Source organism: Lissotriton helveticus, chromosome 2_1 (assembly GCF_964261635.1).
Source record: "Lissotriton helveticus chromosome 2_1, aLisHel1.1, whole genome shotgun sequence".
Taxonomy (NCBI): domain Eukaryota; kingdom Metazoa; phylum Chordata; class Amphibia; order Caudata; family Salamandridae; genus Lissotriton; species Lissotriton helveticus.
The window spans coordinates 94,015,985-94,035,757 of NC_136059.1; the positions used below are offsets into that span (position 1 = coordinate 94,015,985).

General features: G+C 51.9%; 1 protein-coding gene across 1 annotated transcript in view; it reads right to left on the minus strand.

Moving 5' to 3' along the window:
- NAGK (N-acetylglucosamine kinase) overlaps positions 1-19,773 on the minus strand; it is a 261,040-nt gene that overhangs the window by 222,298 nt on the left and 18,969 nt on the right. Inside the window, exon 2 of the mRNA XM_078674531.1 lies at positions 5,113-5,197. Within this exon, the coding sequence (XP_078530657.1) occupies positions 5,113-5,197 (85 nt within the window). The remainder of the gene's footprint in view (positions 1-5,112; positions 5,198-19,773) is intronic.

Here is a 19,773-nt window from a genome sequence, read left to right on the forward strand (position 1 = left end):
GTCTGAAGTTATTGGGATTCGGGTGGTGCGACCTTGTGGGGGGGTGCATCTGCTGAGTTATCACCAATAGCGGTAGTTTGTCACATTCTCACCACTAGCATATCACAGACTTTGTACAGAAGAGTGCAGCTCAGATTGCACTTCTATTCTACAAGCTTTACTATTGGCACTAAAACCATCAAAGGCATCCGAAAGTTACATGAAAGAAAAATATTTTAAAACATGCATCGCCTCTTCAAAAATAACAGGAACCTAAATAAAAATGACACGTTCCAATTAAACAGCTTTAGAACCCAGCAGCAAGAAACAAATGAGATCTCCCAAAGAAGGAATCAATGAACAGGCACTTACCGGCGGGAGAGCAGATAGCATCCAGTCTGGTAAACTGCTCCCTGTCTCTCTCTCCCCTCTTCAGACGAGGCAGTGCTGGAGATAAGGATGGAGCCTGAACTCACAAGTCCCTTTGAGATAAGGTGATGGGGAGCCCGAGAAAGCCCCTCGGCCGCTGAAGACTTGGTTTCCGGCGGACCGGGGAGTCTCTACTTACTTGGTAGAAGGGCAGCGCCAAGCTGCTGACAGAGTGAAACTCTGAACACAGAAGGCAAAATTAAATGCACTGGTGAGTTTCTCCAGCTCTCAGCGGCAACCAGGAAACTGACAAAAAGCTCTTTCAGTTCTGAGCCGCCAAAGCATTTCAGCAAACTAACGGGAGTGCAGGAATCCACACAAGAAACAGTTGGAGGTGCCGCCTCCCTGTTGATGTATCCTCCGAAGACAGTTGGTTATTAATGCTCTAGGGGTGACTCGCCGAGATCTTCCAAAAACAAGGCCGGAAAGTGGACATTTCAAGCATACCACTGCAAGCGGGGCCGCAAAAGTGAAAGCACGGCCGCCATGTGTTTACAACAATTAACGCGAGTGCAAGCGCAATAATTGGAACCAGATAGTGCTGCCGCTCATTCGTGCTTGTGCTGGCCTCTGCCTTGTAGAAGCAAGCAGTGGCGACGCGAGAGCCATATGTTTGCAATTAGCATACGCGCCGCTGCTCGCTCCCGCAAGGTGGATGCCAGCACAAGCACGAGTGTGGGGAAAAAGAGCAGACCGATGGCTAAAGGCCCTCCTAGAGCAGGGCATGCGTGCTGCCTAAGCGAGACCTAAACAGGAGATAACACCAATCTGGTATGTTCAACAATAATTTTTATTTTTCAATTTCCATTTTCCCAAAAAGTGCTCCATGCCGATAGTGTCAGGCCAACACGTTTCGGCAAAAAGTCTGGAGTGTATTTAAAGGGATACTTCTGTCCCTTTTTTTGATTTTTTAATCCTCACCCAATTAAATTTAATCTCAAACCTAACATGTTTAAACATTCTGGTACAGTACCATTTGTACATATGTATATATATTCTATATGTCAATATTGCCTTATATTATTAATGGTCATTGTTTTGTGTATGTATATATATATATATTTCCAACGCCCAGTTCCTCATTCCTCGGGACTGGTTTCCAAAAAAGAGCACTCAGAGCCGCTCCAGCGTGGTTTGCCAAATTTTATTTCGTTTTTTGCAGTTTAGCAAGGTTACAAACGCGTTTCGGCGTTGCCGCCTTCGTCAGTGTGAACCAGCATTTTTTTTGTGGTGAATTAAATAAAATTCATGGTGACTTCCTGTCACGTGGTTGGTTTAAAAAATAGGATGAACATAAAAAACGGCACAATTCATGTAATTCAAGCATTACTTGTGGCGGCCATCTTATAGTAGTTAAATGACATAGGTAATCAATCATAACATATAACTTTGAAACATTTCATTGTGTTTGACGAGCATTCATATACTCAGTTTATAGAACTATAAAAATCGATTGATATACAGGGTCTATGATATGCCGGAGTAATATAGTCAAACATATTACTGGTCGCCTATCTTCACTCGTGCCGTTAATTCACAAGGCTCCCAACGATCCTGTTTAGAGCCCTGCTGAATAGTTCACGGATTTGTGACACAAGGGTCATTTTACTAAATTTAATTTTTAAGTTTTCATTTTAAATTATTATTTTTTTTTAATTTTGATTTTTACAGCAAAGTTTTAAGCATAGGACTAGCACAGTGCTATCCATGCTGAGCTGTAAAATGACAAAAGCTGTTTGCCACTCCAAGCACAGTATTAGAGCTTTGAATTGGTAAACGGCTGTGACAAGCTTCTTTTGTTATTTTACAGCTCGGCATGGATGGCACTTTGCTATTCCTATACTTAAAAACTTTGCTGTAGAAATGGCAAAAGACTTTGTCCCTTTCTATCTCGGTGTGGATGACACTGTGCTAATCGCTAATCCTATGCTTAAAGACTTTGATAGAAAGGCAAATATTTGAGGGGAGCAGATTTGTGTTGTGGGTGCTCTATACAGGAGCAACTTTCCACCTAAACTTGAGAACTACCCAGAGTTCTATGTTTCTTTTTTGCATAATTTATGTGTCACCCTATGCCTGAAAGGGTATAGTTTTGAGATATAGATATATATATATATATATATATTTTTTTTTTTTAAAGACGATAAAAGCCGCCTTCCACCAGAGATGGACGGTCCTAAGAGCATGAAAGAGCACAAGAAAGAACTGAACAGACAGCTTCAATTGGGCAACTGAGTAGAAAAGGCATAGCCCATGGAAGGTTTTGGTCATACAAGATGTATGAACAAGCGCAGCCTGGATGGGTAAAGAGGATCCTATCTGCAAGTCCTCAGCAAGCGGGTTTCACCAAGTAATAACTTTATGCAATCTCACCTGCCCTTTCTGACTTTTGGTGATGCCAGCTGGCTTTGGTCTGTGCTGGAATGGACCATGCTCTTCTCTTCCAGTCAGCCCTTATTAACAAGGCTCAGGCCTTGTCACATATTCATAGCCAGCATTAATAACAGAGCGCAGAACTGCTGTTATTGCAATGGAAAGGAATGCCACGCGCAAGAGTCAGTGCCCCTCACAAGCTGGCTCTGTTACTGTTAGCAGGAGACACGTCAGGTATAAACAGAAAAAGAGTTTGTAGCACAAGAGCATTCTCACGCGCTCATGGCTGCCACTACGAGCAAATGAAGACAAATCATCTCGCTTTCTCCTAAGACAATAAAAACAAAAACAATAACTGGTGTGCATGAAACAAACTGGAATGCAATGACTAGAGAAGGGAAACACAGTTATCATGGCATTTGTTTTACAAAGTCCTCGACCAATCGGAGATGCTTTCTGGTTCATGGTCGCCTTCTGAGATTGGTGTCAGCAGAGCAGAGGTCGGCAATGTCCACAAATATCAGAACTGCTGTGTGGAAACCGATCTTATTGGTTATCATTAACAGGTGCAGAAAGAACTTTGGCCACCTTGTTAACATCCTAACGTTTACCATTCATTTGGATATATGTTTAAAATTACCTCCAGCATGTTTAAAGGCCAACTTGAATCTTTGCTGGCACCTTCTTCCATGTATTTCTATTTTCACTGCTCTTCTAATCGGAGTATGCATTACCTAACAGGGTTGAAGTTTCTGCTCCATGATGTAGCTTGGAAATATGGAAGGACTTGTCAAGGATGTAGCATAACACAGGAGGGATGGGGAGTGTTAAAAGGCTGCCCCTTACAGCCCTAAAACAATTGTAGTGCCTGTGTGCAATCGAGACAACTTTCACACTAAAGACAGCAAGTGGGGAATCCAGGCGAAGGATTGATGCTTACCTTCAGTACATTAGTAAAGATATTTTCAACGAAATTGGAAGAAAAACTTCAACATACCTTTCGGTACATGATGTGATAATTTAACCTTAATTTGCCTTCAAATGTGCATTTGTGACTCAAAGTAGATATACTGGCATCATGCCCCTTACAGGAATAGTTCGGATAGCTAGTAAATGCTCAGAGGCACACTTGCGAACACAATTGTGGACCATCTCTCTGCTCAGCCAATCATCTAAGGGGGGGTACCATCCTACATTGGTTGAGCAAGCTGCAAGTAGCAGGAAGGAGGAATAACCAGTAATTGAATGCAGAATAATCCTGTAGGCCCACAATACTGATCTAACAGGAGTAATGGCTTGTTTTTCAAAGGGTAAACATTGTATGCATTCTAAAATCATGCTGTGGATATGTTCCCAGAGTCCACTGGATTGAGGGTTGTAAAGCAAAGCTTAATTGTAACAGATCCAACGCTCTTTCAGATACCGATCCATATTCTCAGAGATGCACTGAATCAGAAAGAAAAATGCAACTCCTGACCCTTTCTGGCAAACACGTCAGTCAAACAAACTTTGGGTGTTGGTCTGGGCCACAATCATGGCCTTCAATCATTCTGAGAGTCAATTCACCAGAACTATGATGTAGGACTGTAAGGGCAGAACATGGTATCAATCAGTAGATTTGTAGAGTGCTACTTGTCACCCGTGAGGGTATCGAGGCGCTGGTGTGGTCCACAGAAATATATGGCAGTCAGACCAGGGTCTATGCTGGAGTTTCTACAGGCAGTGGAGGGGCGAGCACTGTGGGCCTGCGATGCCTTACAAAGGATACGGAACAACAGCTTCAATATCAAGATAGCCTGTGGTGGAAGTTGATGGCGCAGGCTATTCTGCACACAATAACAGTATAGATTAGGCTGTAATTAGAGGTAGTAACTGCAGCCTCATTAGGAGTTTGAATGCATGTACATTAGTGGCAGGTAAACGGAGGGCTGAGGCTGGGATTGACTAGATATTCAAAGTCAGTTCATTTAGAGTGACAAGATCACACCATGTCACTAAACATTGTATCTAAAGTGCTAAAACTAGTTATCAGGTGTCTTGCACAGCTGGTTCAATTACGTCACACTAAGACCACAAGTCTGCTGATGTGTTAAATATAAGCCAGGACAAGAAGTGAGATCACTACGCCCCAGTGACATGGAGTTTAGTTACCCCAATCGCAGTACCTAGGATACCTCCAGTAGGAAATCAATAATTTTTCAACCTTTTAGAAAGTATATTTATCTGTATAACTCCAACAACTTTACATATTGCAGTGAATATCCTGTTACCTACTAGAGTAAAAGGTTACATGCATTTCCCAACCCACAATAAAATGGAAAGAGGACTTACCCAGTGATTAGTGCTGGGACCCTCAGTTTCAGCAACAATCCGTCCATTTTCAGAGATCAAGACCACTTTTGAATGGGTTCCACCTCTAATAAATAAGCAATTACAAAAGTCAGCTAACCAAAATAACCTTTGATTGGTTGTATATTCCTGTCGACAAGCACAGCAATGAGTAAAAAGCAGACATTAGGTCCCAGGTAGGAGACTTCGTGTTGAACGATAGCACTAATTACGAGTCACACTTCGTGTCATATTCTACTTGTAACATAGAATGCAAAGAAAACAAAGGTTTGTCTCTGTGACTCATTCAGGACCCACCCCTGCTGTTCTAGTCGTGGTCTCACCCATTCATGATTATGTACATATCCAGAGCTTAGCACCTTCTCAGTGGCCAAATCACTTCCTTTGCCAAGAGTCTATGTGGTGTTTTATGGTTCAAATCATGTTTGTGTTTTGGTAAACAGAATCATCATCATCAAAGCTTTATTTCGATATATATAATATCATAAAAGTACATTTCAAATATAAAAACACAATTCATTAACAATACATTTTTTTTTAAATTGCTTATAAAAACCTTTGGTATTACAATAAATAATTAAAAGCGTATTAAACTTTATCAGCTTTGTGAATATTGAAGCATATAAAAAAAGATACAGCTAAAATTTATCTCATCAAATAGCCTTCAGCCTAATCAACCAAGCCCAACTAAGAAATTTGGCCACCCCACACACTAAAGTTGTGCTAGCATCAGCCTTAAAAATTTTAAGTGCAACGGAGTGGTCCCTGGTTCCAAGCAACAGGCACACAGGTTTGAGCCATTTCTGTCTGGGTTTTATATAGGCTGGGCAAACGAAAAAGACGTTAGCAATATTTTCAGTAACACCTTCACAAATTGGGCAATCAGGAGAAGTTTGGTGCGGTGGATTCCACTTGCAAGTACGATCACGAAGGGGGAGTGTTCCCATCCTAAACTGGATATAAAGGGATCTGTCTCTGGGTTTCTTTTTTTTTCAAAACAAATTTTATTAGGTTTTGGCAGTTGACAGCACAATAGAAATAATCCACCGCTCCCCTAGTAGCAGAGAGGCAGTGGGCATAGCAAAAACAGCATAATCAAATACAACCAGCTAATATTTCCCCAGTACCCACCCACCACTAACCCACCCGGATCCTCCCCCCCACCCCGCACGGTGTCTGTATTGTCCATCTAGAGGAGCTTAGCAATCGTAGACGCTGCATGTGAGCCACGTCGCCCTAAGCCAGTTCAGACGCGGTCCACGTCGGCAACCCGAGGCTCCGGGGCGTCCAGCAGAAGGCCTCTGTAGTCAGCCCATTTCTTCCAGATCTTATAATGTTTTGCAGGACACCCCCTCGCCTCAAATATCGGGCGTTCTAGTCCCATGTTAAAGTCCAAACCTCGTTTCCACACCTCCAGCAGTGGGGCTCTAGTAGCCTTCCATGCTCTAGCAATGTCCCTCTTGGCCACTATGAGGCCCAATAGGAGCAAGTGCCGCTTGTACAAATTCCCCCCCACCTGTTCCATGACATGAAGAAGGCCTAACTTCGGCGAGCGGGGGAGCTCCCAGCCCAGCACCTCTTCCAGGCAGTCCCACACTCCTGACCAAAATCTCCGCAGTCTCACACACTCCCACACCGTGTGAAGAAAGGATCCCACAGCACTGCCGCACCTCAGACATTCCGGGGAGGCAATCAATCCCGCTTTCCACAACCGTTCCCTCGTATAGTACGCCCTATGGAGGTATTTGAATTGGATAAAGCGCAGGCGCACTGCAATCGCAGCCCCCCTAGGGGCCTCCAGGGCCTCCCTCCAATCCTCCTCTTCCAAACTCCCCAACTCTCCTTCCCACACCAACCGCAGTTTGTCAAGGGAGGGGGAACAATGGGTGACGAGCGTCTGGTATATACTAGAGATTTTTTTTGTGTCTAATTCCCCCATGAACAATTTAGCCTCAAGAGGACTAAATTCTGGCAGTGAAGTCAAGTTTGCTAAGGTAGGGGTCAGGGCATGTCGGAGCTGCAAGTATCGAAAGAATTGGGATTGGGGCATATCATACTCATCTCGCAGAGCCTGAAACGACTTGAGGACCGGGCCCTTCATAACATGACCCAGCGCCGAGATGCCGATCGCGTCCCAGCCATCAAAGCCCCGCAGGGAAGCCAAAGCCGGTAGCCTCCCATTATGCCACAGCGGGGTTTCCCCCGTCAGTCTGTTCCACCATCCCATACGGCGGAGCGCGTCGCGCCACACCCGGAACACCGTCTGTGTGACTGCCGGGAGTCTTTTGCGGAGTGCCGCCGAGTACAATATCGTATGTAGCGTGTGGGGGTCCATAAGGTACCTCTCCAGGGCGTAAGTCGGGTCTCCGCGATCCCCATACCACCACTCATTGAGGACCAGCAGGTGTGACGCCTGGTAATACGACAGAATGTCGGAGGCCGCTAAACCCCCACAGTACGTCGAGAGGAAACATGTGCGGAGCGCCACCCGCACTGCCCCTCCCGTCCACAAGAACCGGCCCAACACTGAATCCACCTGCCGAAACCATTGCCGCGATATCGGGTATGGATAATTCTGAAGCTGATAGAGGAGGCGAGGCAGGGCCACCATCTTAAAGATGGCCGAGCGTCCATATACATTCAGCGGCATCCTGGACCATATTTGTGTGTCCGATCGTATTCTATCCCACACGGGTAGAACATTGCGGGACCACGACACCCCTGGCACGTCCGTCAGAAAGACACCTAGATATTTAAGGCCTCCCTCCGCCTCCTGCAGGGCCGAAGCCCAAGGACCCAAGGCACTCCTATCTCCCAGGACCCACAATTTGGACTTCCGTACGTTCAGTGTGAGGCCGGACACGTCGCCGAAGATACGCATTATGTCTAGGACTCTGGGACCGGATCTGTTCAGGTCCATAAGAAAGAAAAGGACATCATCGGCATAAAGCGCGATTCTGTCAGTCGGTCCACCCACCCATTCCACACCACGCAACTGCGCATCTATCCTCACCCAGGCCGCCAGTGGCTCCATCGCTAATGCAAACAGGTAGGGCGAGAGGGGGCACCCCTGCCGCGTGCCCCGACCTATCAGAAAGGAACCGGACACCGCGCCCGCAACCCGCACCGCCGCTGTCAAGTCAGTATAGAGTAAGTGAATATAGGACAGAAAACGGGGGCCTAGGTTGAGACGTAGAAGCAGCGCCCGAAGATATGGCCAGCTCAGGGAATCAAACGCGCTATCAATATCTGCCAGTAATAGGGCCGCCGGTATATCAGCCGCACGCGCCGCCTCCACCACCAACTGCGCCCTGCGAATATTATGTCTAGTCGCCCTGTGGGGCATAAAGCCGGCATGGTCTGGGTGGACCAGGTCCGATATATAGGGAGAAAGGCGTTTCGCCAAGGCTTTCGCTAATATTTTTGCTTCGAAGTTCAGCAAGGAAATTGGACGATATGACTCAGGGCGATCCGGCGGCCGCCCAGGCTTGCAAAAAACAACCACCTCTGCGTGTCGCCAGTCCGCCGGAAGGCATCCGCATTCCCGAGCCGCCTCTAGTGCCTTCCTATAGCGCATCCCCAGTTGGAGATAAAACATTTTCATAAATTCGCAGGGGAAACCATTAGGCCCAGGGGCCTTTCCAGCGTTCAGTTCGCCCAAAGCCTCTCCCAGTTCCTCCGCAGACAAGGGGAGGTCCAGTCGGGCTCGGCCCTCATCCGAGAGCGCCCGAGGCGGGAGATCAGCCAGGAACTTGTCAATGTCCTCCGCCGCTAGAGACTCCCCCGGCGCGTACTGCGACTCATAGTAACGAGCAAAGGTCTCAGCCAGGACCTCCGGGTCAGTGATAGGACTCCCCGCGTCGTCCCGGAGACCAGGCAATGGCTGGGCTTGAAAGGAACCCTGACATAACCTGTAGAGCATCGAGCCGGACTTATCCCCCCATTGACAGATTCTACTCTGCATAGCCAGCCAGGTGTGGCGGGCTTCATCGAACAGTAAGGAATGATACATCTGTTGGAGATAGAGCAGTTGCCCCACCGCCGCGCCACTTTCTCCCGACGTGCAGACGACCTCTTGGTCACTAACCCGAGTCGCCGCCTCCGCTATGGCCCGCCCGCGGGACCTACGATTCGCCGCGCACCACGCTATATCTACGCCTCTGAGCACCGGTTTTAGAGCCTCCCACAAGGTCACGGCGTCCGTATCTGGACCGTCGTTTTCGGTCAGGTAGTGCGCTATAGCCTCCCTCATGTGCGATTGGTAATCATCACGCTGTAAGTGCCACGTAGCCAGGCGCCAACGGAATGGTTGTCTCTTTGTGCTTAAAAGTAGTGTCAAGGAAACCGGGGAGTGATCCGACAGTCCCCTAGGGAGTATCGCGGTAGAACCCACTCGTCCTATCCAGGGCTGGGGGATAAAAAGGTAGTCGAGACGAGAAAAGGATTTGTGAACAGCTGACACATACGTGTATTCACGCCCACATGCATGTTGATATCGCCAGGCATCCACCCAATCCAGCCCCCGCACCAATCTGCTCAGTTTCGTCGAGGCCTCAGGCAACTGATCACCCCCGGGCCTACAGCGATCCAACCTCCCATTCATCACGTCATTCCAGTCACCTCCCACAATAGTTAAAACATGCGGGATCTCGGCCCATACATCAAACAGCCGCTCCAAAAGGGCATCCTGCAGAGGGGGCGGCGCATAGACACTGCCAAACACCACGGGCTCCTCCCCCACCTTTCCTTTGACCAATGCAAACCTGCCATGTGCATCCAGCCACTGCGTTTCATGCGAGTAGTTCACACGACGGTGTATCAATATTGCAACTCCTCTAGAGCCCCTCGTAAACCCTGCATGGAACACCTGATCATAACCATATCTCCGTAAGCTAAGGGTTTTGGTACCCATGAGATGGGTTTCCTGGAGGAGTAGAACATCTGCCTTCTCCTTCTTCCCCATACGCAAAACCGCTCCCCTCTTAATTCTGTCGAGCATCCCTCTTACATTCCAGCTCAAAATGCGCAGAGAAGCTCGTGGGGGTTCCGTCCCCTGTCCGTCAGTCGCCATCAGGGGGGCCAAAACTTTGGTTCGTCGGGCAACCGAGGCCACATACAGACTCTTACTATCCTCCAGACACTCACATACACCGTGCTCACCCCAGGCCTACCCACTCCCACAACTCCCCCCCCTGCCCCCCAACCCCCTACCCGTCCCCCCGCCAACCCCCCCGGACCCCAAACAATACCAACAACCCCCCCTCCAGCCCCCCACCCCATACCTCAGCAACATTGAAGTACCTGTCGCGGTGCAGGCGATCCCAGACCCCCAACGGGAGGTCGGAGACCCACAACACCAATGGATCCCTCCCAACTACCCACTAAGTGTCCAACTACCCTCTACCCAACGTGGGAACGAACTCCGGGAGAAGACCCGCTCTTTCTCGAGCGCCTCCCGACCCATGATCCACCCACGGACCACGATGTGTGTAGCAGTAGTCCATATGGCCAGTCCGAAGTCCGGACCCGTCTGACCTGCACCTCTATGCACCGTCGCGGCCCCACGAGCCGGAAACACCTATCAGGGCCAGTACATCACAGGGACTCAAGACTTCAAGGGGGAAGAATCCGTCGCCTCAGTGTCCTCCACAGTCTTCTCTCGGGAAGGCAAGCGCTTCTTGGAGCGCGCTCTCCAGTTACTCCTGCTGCGTGACCTACGGGGCACCTTCTTGGGTTCCGATGTGGAGGACGTATCCGAGCCCCTCCTCGGAGGGGTGTGCACCTTGACCCGCACCGTCTCGTCCGTCCATTCAAATACATCCTCCGGAGAGTTAAAGAATCGAGTGCGAGATTGAAACACCACCCGCAAGCGGGCCGGGTAGAGCAGGGCATACGGGATCTTCAACTCACGAAGGCACGCTTTCGCTGCCGTGAAGGATTGCCGTTGTTGTTGGACCAGCCTGGTGTAGTCCGGGAAGATCAGGATCTTGTGGTTTTCAAACATAATGGGGTCCTTAGCGCGGGCCTGACGTAGGATGGTGTCCCTGTCGTGATAGTTGAGCAGTTTGGCTATCACAGCCCAGGGGCGAGCCCCAGTGGGCGGCTTCGGAATCAAGGCCCGGTGGGCCCGCTCGATGATGAAGCAGCGCGAAAGGGATTCCGGTGGGAGCCACCCCTCCAGCCACTGAGTCAAGAAGGCCTCCATATTTCCCTTCTCACAGTCTTCCGGAAAGCCCACAAAGCGCAAGTTATTTCTTCTGGCCCGTCCTTCCGCATCCTCCACTCGCAACGCCAGGCCCTTTTGGATTCCCTCCATGGCAGCTACCTTCTTCTTGAGGACCGCGACGTCGTCCTCTACCTCCGTGATCCTTGTCTCGGTTTCCGTGATGCGGGCGACAGCGTTGCGCAAATCCTGTCGTAGCAGCGTAACATCCGCTCCGACCGCACCGATCTTCGCGTCCAGCATATCTCTAGACTGCGTGATGGCCGCCATTAGTGCCGCATTATCCGGTCCCGAGCTCTGCTGTCCTCCTGTGGCTCCCGCACCCCCACTCGGCCCCGCAAATTTATCCATGGGGCTCTGCTTGGAAGAGCCGCCGCTGTTGTTCCCCCTAGTCATAGTTCTCGTGGGGCTCACGGTCGTTCACCAGGAATGGCGGGGTGCAGAGACCGCCCCAACCGACCTCGTAGCGTTCAATGAATAGCACCCCAAGCAGGCCCAGCGCGCAGCCCGACAGAAGGTGTCCCACGCCGCCGTACAACCAAGAGTCAAGCCACTTTAGGAGGGCCCCGTGGCGGAGTCAGGATCTCTGAAAGTGGCCGTGCCCACCAACACAGGAGAAGCCGAAGCCAGCCCCGGCCCCTTCGCGTGGCTCCCGGCAAAGACGGCCGTCAGCAATCCACCAGCGCCCAAGAGTGCCGTCGCAGTAGGCCAATATCCCCGACCGCCGAGCAACCTGTAATGCCCCGAAGGCGCCCCTGGCACCGAGGGCTGGAGCAGGATCAATTGAAGGTGATTGGAGGAGGGGGGGGGAGGGGGGTGGTTGGCGCTGCAATGGGGTGTAGTGAGAGAACGGGTAACTGTCGTCTCTCGACGCTCCGAGGGCCACAGACCCCGCGGTCCGACTCGGCCGCCGATCGGGCCAGGCACCTCCGCAGGAGCGTCCCCTCCCCCTCCAGGTCGCGCACCACGCGGCTCCCCCTTACCGCACCATTGGACGCTGGTCACACCGCCGGTGGGTCGCCGACACCGCTCCCTCCAAGCCAGCTGTGCTCCGCCGCGGCCCCACAGGTCGGGCGGGTCGGCTCCTCACACCCCAGCCGGTCCGGCGTCGCCTCACTTCCGGGCGGGGCACCCACCAATCCAGGCCCCGGCTCTGGTGCCCGATGAAGGCCGCACCGCGGTCCCTGGTCAGCGCTGCCGGAGGCGGCAGAGATCACGCCTCCGGGGCCCCAAAATCGCCGTCTGGCCGTCTCCCCCTGCTCCCGCGGACAGCCGCTCACTGCCGGGTGGACAGAGGTCGGGGCGACGCAGGATATGTGGAAGGATCACAGGCGGTGGGACGGAGCTCGCTCAAGCTGCGTCCGCCATGCTCGCCGTCTTGGCCACGCCCCCTGTCTCTGGGTTTCTTAATGAAATCTAGATAGGGCTCCAGGCGAGCCTTTGGTTTGTGCTGTCGAAATGCCTCGGTCAGCCTACCTAGATTTGGGTCCCTCTGCTCGTGATCATCAACCCATGCCCAATAGGCTCGCTTAGTTTCAGTCTTAGACAGCGGTGCCCCAGGCTCCCGGCCAGTAGCAAGGCCCGTTTCCAGTAAAAGCTTCTTTATGTTAGATATCCAACTAATTTTATGGGCTCCATGAAGGTTCATAACCTCTCTTAAACCGTCAGCATACCTTGAGAGCTCAGGGGTACGCCATAACCGAGCCCAATATAAAAGAGGGCGTAGGGTAACTAGGTCCTTAATGGAACGACGACCCAGGTCACTCAAGAGTGGTTTGGTAGGAGTACCCCTCGGGAGCGATACAAGCTCCCTAAAGAACTTGTTCTCTGCGATGACTAAGGCATCAACACAATCAAAGCCCCAGAGCTCTGCACCATAAAAGGCACAACCTACAGCTTTTGCAGCGTAGATGTCCAGAGCAGGAGCAATGGGCTTAGAAGTGGATGCTCAGTGTTCCCTCCCTAGTACTCCAACTACCCTCTTATGGCTTAGCGCCATTTTGTCAATATGTGGCTGCCATTAAAGTTTATCCGAAATTCTAATTCCCAAAGTAGTCGAACTCCTTTACACGTTCCAGAGACACCCCATCAAGAGATAAGGTGGATCTAGACGATCTACTCGGATTAAAATAAAGGACCTTAGTTTTCGATGTGTTTATGGCAAGGCCCCTGAGCTTGCAAAACAAACAGAAGCGGTCCAACAGCTTCTGTAATCCTGCGGGAGTTTTGGATACCAACAGCGTATCGTCCCCAAAGAGTAGTGCGGGGACTTTATCACCCGCCAAGACCGGGGCATCAGCATTAATTTCGAGCAAAAAGGAAACTACGCCATTCACAAATAACATGAAAAGTGTCGGGGCCAGGATGCAACCCTGGCGTACCCCTCTATTCACAGGGATTTTATCGGTTTTTTGCTCCTGTGATCCCCATCTAATATGAGCATAAGTTCCATCATGCATACGAGCTAGGAGATTCAGAATGGGTAAGGGGATCCCCATTTCCTCCAGGACCAGCCATAGGCGGTCTCGGGGGACCAAGCCAAAGGCGGTCTTCAAGTCAATAAATGCCAAATAAAGACCGCCCTTGCCAATGGTAACCACCTTCCAATGTAAGAGTACCAACCTAAATGCCTGGTCTAACGTGCTTGTACAAGCCCTAAAGCCCGCCTGGAAGGGTGAAATAATACTATTCTCCTCAGCCCAGGAGAGAATCCTCTCCAGGAGTACCCTGCTAACCAATTTCTGCCCCGCATCAATAAGACTTATTGGGCGGTAGTTGGCAGGGTCCCCCTGGAGCCCTTCTTGTATATGGGGATCACTTCAGCAGCCTTCCATGAATTCGGAACAGGTGAGCCTTCTAACAAAGCATTCGTAAGAATTGCAAAGTAAGAGGCCCAACCTTCGGGGTTGGCTTTAAAAAGGTCGCCTGGTACACCATCCTGCCCCGGGGCTTTAGCAGATACAATCTTAGTTAATGCAGCCAGCACCTCTTTCTTATCTACTTTGATAAATGCAGCCTGACCAGAATCAATAGCCATGGCACCAGAAGAGTGCCCTGGAGTACCGGGCTGGTCATCGCCCCCATAGAGTATCCTAAAATGCTCAAACCATTCCCTATCTGTTATATGATTGGGGGTTTGATCCGGGTCACAGCCGTTGGATCTTCTAACTAGGGCCCAAAATAGTTCTCCATTCTTAGCTTTACTAGCAGCTCTAAGACTGTCCCAATGCGATTCTTCCCACTCCCCGTTAGCTGTTGTAATAGCTTGTCTGTAGTGTAATCTAGCCAGCCGAACAGCAACTGGATTACCAGATTTAATAGCATTAACCAGGCTATTCTTCCTCCTTCTGCAATTGCCATCAAACCACTTCTGCACTGGCTTGACAATCATCGGGCTCTTTTTACCAGGAACTATGAACAGTTTACCAATCTGGCCTATAGTGTCAGTATAAATTATTTCTGCCGCTGCAGGCCCAACCGCGTCCTTACATGCTGCAGAAAGCCTTAAAGACTGCTCACTAAGGATTCCTTCCAATGCACTTAATCTTGTTTCCTCCATAATAAACTTTGGCCACTTAAGAAACCTATTACAATTGGATGGTATAACTGTCTTAGTTATTAATTTCGCACTAGTGGAGGGACTATACTCCTTCCTCTGCCATGGATCCACCATAGTGAGGGACAAGGGGTTATGGTCACTATCTACTGATGGTATAATGACCATATCCACCACTGACTTCCATGCCCTCCTGTCCACCATTATGTAGTCAATTTTACTTTCACACGATACCCTATTATATGTATTAGCCCCCTGAGCATCGGAGATAGTACGCCCATTTACAGCGCTTAGTCCCGATTCAATCATTAGGGCGTTCAATTGGATGACAACTGGTGACCATCTCCTCACGGGCATAAGCGAGAGAGATGGAATGCCCCATCGGGCATCTTCATCATAAACTCCAAGGATGTCATATGCTGCCAGAGGCTCAAACGAACAGTTTAGGTCCCCTGGCAACCAGAACTAAGGAGTTAGGAGGACACAATTTAAGCAAATCAGATAGAATAGAAATAGTGGAGGATTTGGCCCCCCCCTTGGTTGCCTCTAGCATAGACATTAAAAAATTCCCAAGTGGAAATACCATTCAAGCCCTTGATGGAAAGTCTCATAACATCCAGTGATGAGCAAGTGTGATGAATAATCTTGAGGTTGAGGTCTACCCTTACCCATGCCATAAGCCCTCCAGAGGGGCGACCTCGCCCAACCGTTGTAGCAGCTACATGAAAACAGGAAAAACCCGGCTTGTATAGAGGTTCAAGGCACTAAGTTTCCTGGAATAAACATATCAAATCCATCAATAAAGTCATTCCAATCCGGTAATAGGAGCTTGTTTCGCAGACCTGCCACATTCCACGAGACAAGTTTGAGATTATTGATGTGAACATTACAGGAGATTGGGGCACACGGAGTTGGGCTTAAGTCCTGACTCCCTCAGCCAGAACCCGCCCGCAAGCACAACGGACACCAACGAAGCAGCCCATAACTTCACACAGTGGCTGACCACCTGCGCAGACGACCTCGCGCCACTGAAGAACCCTCCCAGCAGACCCAGAAGCAAGAAAGCCACCTGGTTCACCGACGAACTCAAGGACTCCAAGTAGAACTGCCGCACCCTCGAGAAAGCCTGGCTCCTCAACCAGACCACAGACAACATGACCACCCTCAAACAAGCCACCCGCAAGCACCACCAGCTCATCCACACTACCAAGAAGAAAACTCTGAAGGAACGACTGGACAACAACGCCCAAGACAGCAAGGAACTCTTCAGCATCGTCAAGGAGTTCTCCAACACCGGCAACAACAACATCACTCCTTCTCAAGACCTCTGCGACTCTCTCGCCTCATTCTTCCACCGCAAGATCGCCGACATCCACAACAGCTTCGGCGCACCAGCCACGCACCCCACCGTCGAACCAACGCCCCCCACCGCCACCCTCTGCGCCTGGACCCCGGTGACCACCAAAGACACAGCCCGCACAATGAACACCATCCACTCCGGATCTCCTACCGACCCCTGCCCCCACCACGTCTTCAACAAGGCAGACTCCATCATCGCACCCCAACTGCGGGACATCATCAACATCTCCTTCAACACCGCCACCTTCCTGGAGAGCTGGAAGCACGCCGAGCTCAGCGCCCTACTGAAGAAACCAACAGCGGACCCAACCGACCTCAAGAACTTTCGCCCCATCTCGCTCCTCCCTTTTCCTGCCAAAGTCATCGAGAAGACCGTCAACAGACAGCTTGCCGCCTTCCTCGAGACGAACGGATCCCTTGACCCCTCGCAGTCCGGTTTCCGAGCCAACCACAGCACCGAGACCGCCCTCATCGCAGCCACCGACGACATCAGAACCCTGCTCGACAACGGGGAAACAGCGGCCCTCATCCTCCTGGATCTCTCCGCAGCTTTCGACACTGTCTGCCACCGCACCCTAGTCCAACGCCTCAGCAACACAGGTGTCCAAGAGAAGGCTCTGGAATGGATCATCTCGTTCCTCGCCGGAAGAACACAGAGAGTCCGCCTCCCCCCGTTTCGATCCGAGGCCACCGAAGTCATCTGCGGCGTACCGCAAGGATCATCACTCAGCCCCACCCTCTTCAACGTCTACATGAGACCCCTTGCAGCCATCGCACGCCAACACAACCTCAACGTCATCTCCTACGCCGACGACACCCAACTGATGCTCTCCCTCACCAGTGACCCCGCCAACGCCAGAACTAGCCTACACGAAGGGATGAAAGACGTCGCCGAGTGGATGAAGAACAGCCGCCTGAAACTGAACTCAGACAAGACGGAAGTCCTCATCCTAGGACCATCGCCCTCCGCCTGGGACGACACCTGGTGGCCCCCGGCCCTAGGCAGCGCACCCAAGCCAACAGACCACGCACGCAACCTGGGCTTCATCCTGGACTCCTCCCTCTCGATGACCAGACAAGTCAACGCCGTCTCCTCATCATGCTTCAACACCCTACGCACGCTCCGTAAGATCTTCCGATGGATCCCGACCAAAACCAGGAAGACGGTCAACCAGGCACTTGTCACGAGCCGACTGGACTACGGAAACCCCCTCTACGCCGGAACCACAGCCAAGCTACAGAAAAGACTCCAACGCATCCAGAACGCCTCCGCCCGACTCATCCTGGACATCCCCCGCCGCAGCCACATCTCCGGACACCTGGGGACCTGCACTGGCTCCCCGTCAGCAAGAGAATCACGTTCAGACTCCTCACCCACGCACACAAGTCCCTCCACGACCTGGGCCCCAAGTACCTCAACGACCACTTGACCTTCTACACGCCCACCCGCCAGCTAAGTTTGACAAGCCTCGCCCTAGCCGCCGTACCACGCATCCGAAGAGCCACCGCCGGAGGAAGATCCTTCTCCTACCTGGCGGCCAAGACGTGGAACTCCCTCCCCACCCACCTCCGGCTGACCCAGGACCATCTCGCCTTCAGGAGACAACTCAAGACCTGGCTGTTCGAGCAATAGCAGACCCCCCCTCCCCCAAGCGCCTTCGTGGAACTCCCTCCCCACCCACCTCCGGCTGACCCAGGACCATCTCGCCTTCAGGAGACAACTCAAGACCTGGCTGTTCGAGCAATAGCAGACCCCCCTCCCCCAAGCGCCTTGAGACCCTCCGGGTGAGTAGTGCGCTATACAAATGCCATGATTGATTGATTGATTAATGTTATTAACCCTCATGGGTTCCAATACTAAAGTTGAGTCCTCTAGGCCCGTGGGCTGTGGGGGTACAGAGGGATGGGGAGAGCAACTACCCAAGGGGGGAAAGGAACAGGTCAAAACTCCTACTCCATCATGGAGTCAGTCAACAGCTTCCAGACAGTTAAAACGATTATGGGTCGAGATAGGGTCCAAGTGTAGAGAAGGCATAGGCCAACCCATCTGGGGGGGCCCTCCCCCATTTCGCTGCACCATTGTCCAACCATCTGCCTGTGAAGTAAAATGACCTGGGGGGTAAAAATAAGTCAGTGGAAGAGTGTGGATAGTCACACCTGAGCTGGGATATCTCCAATTACAAATGTACTCAACAATTCTAGGGTTGTTAAAGTTAATCAAGATACAATCCCCCCTTATATTTTTGGCCAGATGGCCGACCCATGGCACCCTCCTAATCATAAGTATTTTGCCCACAATGTGAGGGGGCAGTGGTCTGTTTATGTTTAACCAGTGGACAACCCTATTCCGCAAAGTTGTAGGGGTCTCCACCTCAAATTTACCCAACTCTGGTACCCCTGCTAAAATTACCACAAGTGGACAAACCTCCGGGGGTAGATTTAATGTATTTTTCCCCTTGGGAGTCTGGGCCGTGGGAACCTCGCCACCTTCACTGCCCTGGGGTATATTACGCTTACGCGGTCTGCTTATATTAGCATCTACTAGGTCCTTATCAAGAGGTGCAACTGGAGGGGGCGTGGCTTGGTAGCCGATGGAGGTGGACGTGTGAGCGCTGAGCTCCGCAGCGGCCTTCCCCCATTAATCCTGTCATTGCTGATCCTGGCGACCCTGACTTCACCCGCGTCTCCTCCTGCACTCCTGGGGGCCTGACCGGAGACGGCGGGAGCGGACCCCCGGCTGCGAGGAGCCTGCGCTACGCCCGCGGCTCGGCGGGCGGCGCCGGCCATATTGCGGCCTTGACGCTCGGCCGCATCCCCGGCCTCAGGTGATCCGGAAGCCGACCCGCAGCGGTACCTGGCCGGCCGCCGGCTACCACGTGACCCGGAGCCCTGGCTTTGGAGCTCGCTGCGGCGGCGGAGCTTGAGCCGCTTTCTGAGGTGTGCCTGCGGGGACCCGACGGGGGCGCCTGCAGTTGTGAGGACCGGGTGCAGCCCCCGGCCCGAGGGGGCCCAGCTGCTGACGTGGAGCTCGTGATCGAGCTCGGACCACTCCCCACGCGGCCTGCCTGGGACACGGCTACCCGGCGCTGCCCCCTGCCAGCTTGAACTTGGGGGCCCCCGCTGAGCGCCGATTGTGGAGCGCGGGCTCAGAGTGCGGCCCGGCCCTGTGCAGTCCGGAGGAGTGTGATGTCGCGGGCCTCGGACCCCGTGATTGGGACGAGTCCGGATTCTGAGGCTACCGACCTGAAGAGGAGCGCTCCTGCGCTGACCCCTGGCCATTTCCCGTCGAGGGACTCTGCCGCCGCCGAGCGGCCTAGTGACCTGGCACTGGGGACGCCCGAGGGGACCTGTCTCTTGGAGCCCGGGCACGCTACTCCCTGACCCCCCACGCGCTTGGATCCCTGCACAGCCGCCCCTGCCGCCATTTTGGGCCAGTGGCTTTACACATTGCACTTGGACTTGGGGGAGTGTTGCGGCCAGGGGGGCTCCTGGTGGTCGGTGGACT